Source organism: Sapajus apella, unplaced genomic scaffold (assembly GCF_009761245.1).
Source record: "Sapajus apella isolate SASKATOON/1434 unplaced genomic scaffold, GSC_monkey_1.0 scaffold1039, whole genome shotgun sequence".
NCBI classification, from domain to species: domain Eukaryota; kingdom Metazoa; phylum Chordata; class Mammalia; order Primates; family Cebidae; genus Sapajus; species Sapajus apella.
The window spans coordinates 10,528-21,076 of NW_022437965.1; the positions used below are offsets into that span (position 1 = coordinate 10,528).

A 10,549-nucleotide genomic window follows, 5' to 3' on the forward strand; every position below is an offset into this window, starting at 1 on the left:
GAGGGGTGTTGGGAGATGAGGGTGGCAAGATAGGCAGAGGCAGATGAAGGTAAGGCTCTGCAAGCCACATGAAAGAATTTGAACATTGTTGGAAGAACCTTGGGGAGCCATTGCTGGGCTTTAATTAAAAGTGTGACCAGATCAGATGAGTGTTTTAGAATGAGAACTCTGGGGTGCAAGGTGGACTGGAGGGGACTGAGAAAAGCTGGCAGATCAGTTAGCAGGTGGCTGTAAACCAGCAAGAGATCGAGGACTGAGTTAGAGTGATAGTAGTGGTAAGGGAAGGAAGTGGGTGGATTAGAGAGCTTTGGGAAGATAGAATTGACAGGGCTCAGTGATTAATCGGATTCCCCTTTCAGTCTGACACACTAAAAATAGGGCCATAAAATGAAAAATAAAATCTCAAGGTGGGCACTGTTTTTCTGGAAGAGGCATTCTTTCTCCTTTGATCGCAGTCTTCATGAAGAAAACAAAGAAGTGGTACCCACACATACACCTGATTCTTCCTGTGTCCCGGCCATGGCACTAGGCACTAGGTTAGACCCAGAAAGATGGGTGCCTGGGTCAAATGTGGGAGGGCTTTTGAGAGACACCAGCACTGAGTGTCAAGAGGGTGCAGTGGGGTGAGTTATTGCACTGAAATTGGTGCTGAGATTATAGAGGAAGGAGTGCAGGCATCTGGATGGGGTGACCAGATGGAGAGAGGTGCTGTTTACTGAGTAGGGAGTGTAGATGGAGTGGCTTGTTTGGGCTGTGTGGGAAATGCAGGGAGCTGACTTCCACACTAGCAACATGGCAGGGAAGCCTATGAGGACAGAGGAAAGTTCCTGCATTAGTCTGTTTTTGCATTGCTATAATGAAATAAAGAAAAGAGATTAGTTGGCTCATGGTTGTGCTGGCTGTACAGGAAGCACAATGCTGGCATCTGCTCAGCTTCCTGGGAGGCCTCAGGAAACTTACAATTATGGTGGAAGGTAAAGGGAAAGCAGGGCATGTCTTTTTTTTTTTAAGATGGAGTCTCGCTGTGTTGCCCAGGTTGGAGTGTAAAGGCGCAATCTCAGCTCACTGCAACTTCTGCCTCCTGGGTTCAAATGATTCTGCTACCTCAGCCTCCTGAGTAGCTGAGATTACAGGTGCATGCCACCATGCCCAGCTAATCTTTGAATGTTTTAGTAGAGATGGGGTTTTACTACGTTGGTCAGGCTGGTCTCAAACTCCTGACCATGTGATCTGCCCACCTTGGCCTCCCAAAGTGCTGGGATTACAGGCCTGAGCCACCGCACCTGGCCTGGGCATGTCTTACATGGCTGGAGTAGAAGGAAAGGGGGTGGGGGAGGTGTAACATACTTTTAAACAACCAGATCTCAAGAGAACTCAGTCACCGTCACAAAAATAGCACCAGGAGATGGTGCTAAACCATTCGTGAAGGGTCCGCCCCCATAATCCAATCACCTTCCTGCAGGCCCCACCTCCAACACTGAGGATTCAAATTGAACATGAGATTTGGTGGGGACATAGATCCAAACTGTATCAGGTCCCAAATGCATTTTGCTTTGATGAGATAAATCAGTATAGCTGCAATGCTTCTGGAAAGTAGTTGGGGCAATGTGTGAAGATTTTTGGGAAGAAGTTTTAATTGCTTGTGCTGACTTAGGTCAGAGAATACATGATTAAGATCTAGCAGATGAGGGAGGTTTTGTCCCATGGATCTGAAAAGCAGGCTCATCTACTTCTAGCATGACTTAATCTAGGGACCAGTAGAATATTCCCATCAGAATATCACATTCTTAAACTGAGAATATTTTTCATTTTTGTGATATGACTAGACATTGATTTGGTCTTGTGTGAAGTGTGATTTGCTTAATGTGACATTTTGTTCTGAACTTGTTTACAGAAGATCGGAAACATCACGAGGAGGAACAAAAACAGAGAGACAGCAAAAATAAACTTCTTACGAGTCAAGTGGCCCACTACCCGGGCTGCAGGCTGAAGACAGAAAGTAAGTTCCATAGGTTCACCATCATGAAAGTCCTGAACGAAGTTCTGTGTTTCTTCTGAGAAACTAAAAGCTCTCTTCATCAGACTTAATTTCATTTTTGCCATACATCTAAGAAAATATAAATGGGTATTTTAATATTTTGTTAAAGGTGGACGAGAGAGGCAAAAGTATGTAGAAACTTTTCCACATCTACAGTAAGGCAGGTGTGGGACTGAGGGTAAAGACTCAGCTGTTGATTTCTGAGGATAAATCATGTTTACTGGAGTCCTCTCTGTACCACCTAGGATCCTGCAGACAAGTAGCGTCTAGTCTGTTCTAAATGTCTGAAGCTGCTGAACTTCCACTCAGTTCTGGTTTCTGCTGAGGCTCAGTAGGGAAAGCTCTGTTCTGGGGGAAATGCAATTGTAGCACGCTCTACCCACTATCGGGAGCTTAAAGAGGACTCTGCTCCTTACATAACCTGTGGCATCTGTAAGTGGCCTCATCTAGAGCAGTGATTACTCTGGTCAGAGTGATGTCCTGCTTTCTGTGCAGAGGCTCTTGTTGGTTAAGAGGAAAAACGACAGCACCCACGACTTTGTGGAGGCAGCAGTGCGTAGAGGAGGGACCCTGGGCCAGTCTCCTGAGCTCCATCCAAGTTGCTTTTGTAGACAGTTGTTGGCACAGAATAATCACTGTCCATTAGTTCTTCATTCTACTGTGTCTAGCATAAGAGAAACTTTATTAGTCTGTGCATATTTCCTTTATGGGCTTATGAGAGACTCCAGACCTCCATACTTCCACGATGACAGTTTTATCAGTGGTGTTTTCTTCCACTAAACATATGTAGCCATGACGTGACTAGGACTTTCTGAACAAGAACACAGATGGGAAACCCATGGGGTTGGAGGTCACGGTATTGTAAATATCCCTCCTTCCATGATGGATGGAGGTCTTTGGAGCAAAAGGCAGCATCTCTCCAGTTGTAAAGGACATGAAGGAAGCTGTGACAGAAGGGCAGTTATTGGAGTGGAAAGAGGTCTGGAGTAAGAATGAAGGTTCCCAGGCTGTATCTTCAGCAGTGTTCCTAGGAACTGTCAGTGAGCAATTGATTCCTCCTTGCTGACTTTCTCTGTCTTCATCTGCAAAGGCAAGTAAATTTCTCTCTCTCCATCTGCAAAGGCAGACATCTTGCAGTGTCTGAAGCATTCAAATGTGCAAACACTTATGACCGTTTATCACAATGAGATAAAGCCCCTCGCTGTGTGGTGTTGGAGAAAGCACTTGATGTGTGGGCATCTGGTGTTAGGAAGTGGTTCAGACTGGAGCACTCCCCGTGGAGAGAATGTCCCTGAATAACATAGCAGAAGCCACTTGGAGGGCCTGTGAAATCACCTGATATGCAGAGGATTGTGGGACAAATTCGTTTATCCTCTAGTAAGAGAAAGAAATAGGTTGTAAATGTGAACTGTGACCGGATCCCAAGCCTGTCCCTGGGAATCAGATCTGTGTCAGGATGGCGGAGACAGCTGCCAAAGTCCAGAGAGAGGCTGCACAAGCCTCCAGTGATGTGGAGAGCAGAAGTGTTTTCAACATTTGGCCTCATCTTGATGGTAAGCCTCCTGATCAGAAATGCACTGCCTGCTGGATCAGGAAACCATGCTGGGGCATTTTGTTAAAGAGAAAACATGAGAGCTTTCAGAGAACGGGGACCCATACACATGTTCATGTCACTGAGCACATTGGGCTGACTGTCCTTGCAGAGTGTGAAATGGGAAATATCTGAATGAACACATCTGTTCTTGCAGAAAACGACAAAGATGAGGATGAAGATGTTCATGTTGTGGAGGCTGAGAAAATACAGGAATCACGTGTCCCCAGGTAACACTGAATAATCAGGAGCAAGTAATGGGTGGTAAAGTATGGAAAAGGTCTAGAAGCATACCCTCTGTGTGGTCTCCCATGGGCCAAAAGCCTGCATTCCCTTGGCCACAATATGTTCAGTTCAACCCAACTTAGACACAGGGTGTGGCAGCTGTTGTGGTTCTTTGTATGTGCTGCGTGCCGTGTCTGAATTTTACAGGGATAACTGAGTCTCTTTTCTTCTCGGCTCCTTTCTGCCCAGTGTGATGAATACCAGCTGCTGTCTTTCTCTCCGGTTCCCATGGCAGCCATCCTCTGTTGCAGAGATGAGGATTGCCTGTTTCCTCTCAAAGGGAACCTCCCATTTGCCTTCTGGGACCACTCTCTCATTCCTCCTGTGAAAACTAGCTAGGACTCCCTGGGGTCCAATCCCTCTTTGTTTAATCTTCTGTCATCTCTATCCCATCTGGCTCATCAGGGAGGTGCAGAAGATTGAAGTCAAGAAAGTCCCTGAGGACTCACTGGAGAAATATGTCATCACTCGTTCAAATAGCTACGGCCCTACTGACTCCAGCCAGCCTCACGGAGACACCAATGAAATCACATTTGAGGAAGACAACGTCCACTCTGCGCTGGTTGTAGAGAGTGAATCATCTCATGATGTGGTGGAGGATGCTCTAATTATTCTTTCAGGTGACCTCTACATTCGTTGTTTTTGGTACCTCTGTCTAGGCTGAGGAAGATAACTCTGAAGAAAGGCTCTATACACAGAAATCGGTTTGAATAAAAACCTATCATGGGATACTAAACACAGATACCAGGGAATTTTTATCTCATCCTCAGCTCATGCCATGCATTTGTCTCTGAGGCCCAAGAATCAAGTTACCAGACCCCAGACCAGTGTGACAAGCTCATGGTTACCTGTGTGCAGGAGGTGTACAGGAGGTGTCTGTCAGGTCTCCTAGCTTTGATTCAGTATCTCTCATGTCATTAGGTCGTCTTCCCTGAACAATGTCCCTGGAATTTCTATTTATTTTTAAGGAACCTGGGAGCTTTGCCTATTTGGAGAGATTGTTCCCCAGGTTTCACTGCTCTGAGTTTCAGTCTTGATCTCTTTTAAGCCAGCTTGCTTAGCTGCACAGTCACCTTGAAACCAGGATGAAAACATTTCCTCTTTACCTTGCTGATATGTTTCCATAAAGCAAGGCTCAGCCCTGGCTCTCCTCTCCATCCATGCAATGGCCGATCTGATGTTTCTTCGTAGCATCATGTACTGTTTCTTGTTGTTTTTGAGATGGAGTCTCATTTTGTCACCCAGGCTGGAGTGTAGTTGCACCATGTTGGCTTACTGCAGTCTCCACTTCCCGGACTCCAGTGATTCTCCTGCCTCTGCCTCCTGAGTAGCTGGGACCATACATGCCCCCCACCACACCTAGCTAATTTTTGTATTTTTAGTACAGATGAGGTTTCACCATGTTTGCTAGGCTGGTCTTGAACTCCAAACTTTAAGTGGTTCACCCACCTTGTCCTTTGAAATCACAGATTTTTTTTTTTTTTTTTTTTTGGAGATGGAGTCTCCCTCTGTTATTCAGGCTGGAGTTCAGTTGCACTATCTCAGCTCACTGCAACCTCTGCTTCCTGGGTTCAGATGATTCTGCTGCCTCAGCCTCCCGAGTAGCTGAGACTGCAGGCACGTGCCACCATGCCCAGCTAATTTCTTTGTATTTTTAGTAGAGACAGGCTTTCACTGTGTTAGCCAGGATGGTCCCGATCTCCTGACCTCGTGAAGTGCTCACCTCGGCCTTTGAGAGTGCAGAGATGACAGTCGTGAGCCGCCATGCCCGGCCCACAGATTCTTTTTTGTTTTGTCTTTTTTTATTCAGTCTCCTCAGAGACTGTCAAAAATTGTCAATGCCGACTCTATTGCATGCCATCACGGTGGGGTATTGGGAAAAGTTTTCAATTAGCAATCACCTCATCTCAGGTAAAACTCATTGGCTATGATAGTGGCACTGAGCAAAGCTCACAGATTCTTTTTAAAGCAAGTGCTGTTAGAATTTACATATCAGTCCAGTTTCATGTATAAATGCCTCTAACCATTCAATGACCCTGGTATCTGGTGAGATAAGTCAGTATTGCAGCACCACTCACAGAAAAGAGTTTGACTCATTTTTGGAGATTTTCTGGGAAAAAAATTGGTTTCACTTTGCATGGACTCAGACAGAGAATATTACATTATGGTCTACCCATAGAGGGAGATTTTGGCCTGTGTGTCTGGAAAGCAGGCTCACCTACTCACCAGGCTTCATCTAGGGCACCCTGGAATAGTCCTGTCAGAATTTGTATTCTTGCCCTGAGAATATTTCTGTGCTTGTGCTATGACTAAACACTGATTTGGTCCTATGTGAAGTGTGATTTGCTTAATGTGACCTGTGTCTCTGAATTTATTTAGAGAAAGTCAAAGTGATGATGAGGATGAGGAAGAAAGAGGGCCAGTGCCCCCCAGGTAATGCTGTGGAGTTGTGGGCTGTTAGTTCAATAGTGACACCTGAAGACTGTAGATCCTGGGAAAACGAGGAAGTGATGACTAGAACTCTTTCTTCCATTCACTCAGCTACAAATTGTCCTTATTAACAATGTTGTGGGTGATTGGTGGCACTTGCATAGGCTTTAATTTCTCACTCCTCCCAAGATGGGAACGTGCAATCAGATGAGCCAGGTGAACTCAGCAAACAGGGATATCCTGGTTTTGCCTGTTCTCCCCACTGTGTTTAAACCCAGAGAGATGCATATGTGCTTTCTGCCCATTTGTTGTGAGCATGTTTGCTAGGATTTGTGAAGAGAAGGAATTCAAAACATAGACATATGTTATCAAGACACTGGAAAAGGGAGGCCCTTAATACACAAGATCTGGGTGTCTGAAATGCCTCAGGAGCTCTGTTCACTTGAATGCTGCATGTAAAATTTCAACACAACTTATGTGAGGCAGTTGAAGCCCTGTGTTAGTTCTCATGCTGCAAATCATGATGATAGTTTATAGGGAGAGTCGGTGGCCTGTAGTGGCTCATCTTTGGCAAATGCATTGAGCACATGCTGCTCATTAGTGCTCTGTCCCCAGGGTAGTCACCCTCCACCCTGCATTTAGAAGGGATAGTTTTTTTTTCTCTTGAAGGAAAAATGCCTTTGCTTTCTCTGACCATTCCATTCTGACTTCCATCAGATCAGGTGGGGGACTTTGTTTTCTAATCTCTGTTGGTTTCATCTTCTGTCATCCCTGTCCTGCCTGGCTCATCAGGAATCTGCAGGAGTCTGTAGAGGAGGAAGCCCTCCAGGAGTCCTGGGATGAAGGTTATTCGACTCTCTCAATTCCTCCTGGCACATCTGCCTTCAATGAGTCTTACAGGAGCAACTTGCAGTCATTAGAGGAGCAGCAAGTCAACTTGGCTGTCGACATAGGCAGTGAGTACTCCATTGTGAAGTTGATAAAGCTCCAATTTGTGTTCCAGATAGACCCCATAGTCTTCGGGCCTTGCTCCGCTGGCCGGGCTGAGAGTTGTCATCACTGTGGGCTGAACCTGTCCATCAGGGTAGATTTCAGTCACTCTGGATTCCAGTCTGAAGCATGGGCATGCGGTGGGTCAGTGAGCTTTGCTCTCTCTCTAGCCTCAGTCCATGCCCGTTGCAACCTGGACCGACTGTCAGGACATTGAAACCCAAGGCAGGTGTTGCCAACTCACACCAAGCTGTGCAGCGCATGCCCATGAGTTGTCTCAATCTGAATTAAATGTCTCTTGCCAGCTACCATGCTCCTCAGGAGTTTTGTTCCCCATGCATGTCTGTGAGGTTCTTTCCTGTTTGTACAAACTTGGGATAAAGGGATAATGGTCTGCCAGAATAGGGACATTTCACCATTGGTTCTGAGACACAAACCAAGGAATCTCTATCATGATTGGCTTTGAGACCTCCTGAAGTCTGTCTCTCACATTATCCTGTTCTCATGCTGAGGAGCCTGAGCTCCCTTTGCAGGGATTAGACAGTGGACTGTTTCGGGTGTAGGGTAATGGCTTATTTTGTCTGTCCCTATTTGAATTTATTGCAGGTTAAAAAGGACCAAGAAGAGGAAGAAGACTGAGGCCCACTGTGCCCCAGGTAACTCTGAGCAATTGTGAACAGCTAATGTTGTGCTGACATCTGGAGGCGCCAGGTCCAGGGAAAACAGAGTGGGCTGATAATATCAATACCATCTTTTCAACGAAGCCTGAATTATTCCTACTAACATTGCTGTTGGTTTTCATTGCAGTAGATATTTAGGTTTCCATTTCTTCCTCCCCTTACCATTTACTAACTACTGTAGGTTGACCATGCTTGTTTTTATGATCAGTGTACACTGTGTGTCCTGAGGGCACTAACTCAGAGTGTGCTTTTACTCCCTCATCAGTGTGTCACCTGGACGGTTCACTGAGCTTACTTTTTCTTTCTCTTTCATTCTTTTTACCCTACTCTTGTCCATCCCAGCATAAGGCAATAATTTGTTGCGTTATTAATGGATCTATGTTTTTTCTTTATTAACCACTTTCTTGTGCTACCCATGAAATGTATTTGGGGCTCTGCAGTGTCTTATTTTCCCTGACTTATTCTTTGGTTATTCCTCCTTTTTTAGGCTCAGCATGGAGCTGGTGGAAGCAGAAGAGCCTGAAGTCTTCTGGTACTCACTGGATATATTGTGTTCAACATATACAGCGTATCTTGAGTTTTATTACACATGCCAGGCTTACACATATGCCATTTTTTTATTTGTAGAAGAGCATGTTCACTTGACTTTGGACATGGACAGTAGGTTTCATACTATGACGGTGATAAGACTCAACCTGGTCTCCCGGATAGGGGTCATATTCCCACACTAAGGCAACATGTCACATGGGACTCTGCCAGTGCAGAGTATGAACAATGCCATGTTCTTGCTAAAAACACTTAGCCTGAGTTTCATAGCCTGAGATAATCTCCAGACAACTTCAGAATGTAGAACAGTGAGCAGCACTACTGACCTGTCTCCTTCAGACAGCCCATGTCACCACAAATCACACAACTAAAAGAAGAGACATTTTGGGTTGAAAAAGAGTAAAAAGATAATGTAGCCACATTTCTTTAGTTCTTTTGAACCCAAAGTGTCTCCTCATCTTTTTGTTGTTGTCGTTGATGGTGGTGACATGGGCTTGTTTGTAGAGGACAGGTCAGCTGTCTGGCTCAATGGTCTGTACTCTGAAGTTGTCTGAAAATGTCCTCCTGATTAAATTCAGCCTAAGCGTTTTTCCGGGAACACTGCAGGGTCAATGCTACCTCACCCATCTGCAGGTAGAGACAGTCCCATGTGTCTACCACCATAATCGTGATACCAGGACTGTTCCACCATTTGTCTACCACCACGATCGTGATGCCATGACTGTTCCACCATCTGTCTGTCATCATGATCGTGATACCAGGACTGTTCCATCATCTGTCTATCACCATGATCGTGATACCAGGACTGTTCCACGATTTGTCTATCACCATGACCATGATACCAGGACTGTTCCACGATTTGTCTATCATCATGATCGTGATACCAGGACTGTTCCACCATTTGTCTATCACCATGATCGTGATATCAGGACTGTTCCACGATTTGTCTATCACCATGATCGTGATGCCAGATCTGTACCTTTCAGAGACACATTATTTATACTGAATGGTTTTTAAAAGTATTAATATCCTATATTCAAATGATCATCCCTCAACATTTTATTATTCATTAATCATCCCTGACTGTGTCAATTATTATGTTTACATCTGTACACTGGAAATTTTCTATTTTTACTGTATCTTTGTGATATTGTGCTGGCCTAGAGCCAGAACCGGAGCAAAACTATTTTATAAAATGCAAAACTGTTTTTAGATAAGTTGAAATGGCTGCCCCATTCTCCTTACAATAACTACTGTCCTTGGCCTCTGTAAATAGAACTGCTGTTTGTTCTTCAAAACTATGTAAAGTTGCTTACCTTTTCTTATCAGTAACTGCCAGAATTGCTAGCCTTTGCTTACCGGCAATTGCCAGACTAAGCAGCCCAAGCTATTTCCATCCTGGCTCCTGTGACTTGTAATAAGTAACTAAGGTCTGTGATTTCCACCTTAACCAGATAATGTGTAAACAAATCTTTATCTTGACTTCTGTAAATCACTTAAGTAACAAACGGAATGACAAAAGTCCCCTTGGCCCTTGGAATGTCCGGAGACCCCCACCCTCATCTCTGCCCAGGAGGTAATTTACAGAATCCACTAGCCCTCGGAATGTCTGAAGCCTTTTCATCCCCATCCCTGCCCCTCACCCCCACTCCCAAGGTGGTTTTTCGGGTATAAAAAATCGTGGCACCCTCCTGTTGGCACCACAGGTTGGAGAGACGTGAGTCCTCTGTGGTCGCCGGCATAATAAAATGACCCTGCAATCTGGCATACTTTTGTCTTGTGATAACTTTCTACATTCGGTCAAATACAACATTTGGAGTTCCCCAGCGAGAAATTCTTTTTGTTATCACCAGACAAAAGCCATCTCAGAATCTCGCCCGGGCGGCCACTCCCACCATGGGGGCCTCTGGGGAGGCGCCCCCTGTTCTTTCACAGGGCCCCGGAGAGCCACCGTGGAGGATAAGCGACCTCTCGGCCGACATTCACCCT

General features: G+C 45.2%; 1 protein-coding gene and 1 non-coding gene across 2 annotated transcripts; one reads left to right on the top strand and one right to left on the bottom strand.

Moving 5' to 3' along the window:
* Positions 1-1,875: 1,875 nt before the first annotated feature.
* Positions 1,876-9,573, top strand: LOC116546544 (neuroblastoma breakpoint family member 11-like; the record flags this gene model as incomplete). The annotated part of the gene is made up of 5 exons (XM_032272771.1): positions 1,876-1,999; positions 3,787-3,859; positions 4,320-4,559; positions 7,137-7,300; positions 8,502-9,573. Coding segments are annotated over 5 exons (741 nt in total), but the record flags the coding sequence as incomplete, so codon positions are not given.
* Positions 5,725-5,865, bottom strand: LOC116546545. The gene has a single exon (XR_004266756.1). It is a non-coding gene; the product is annotated as a U4 spliceosomal RNA (small nuclear RNA).
* Positions 9,574-10,549: the final 976 nt, after the last annotated feature.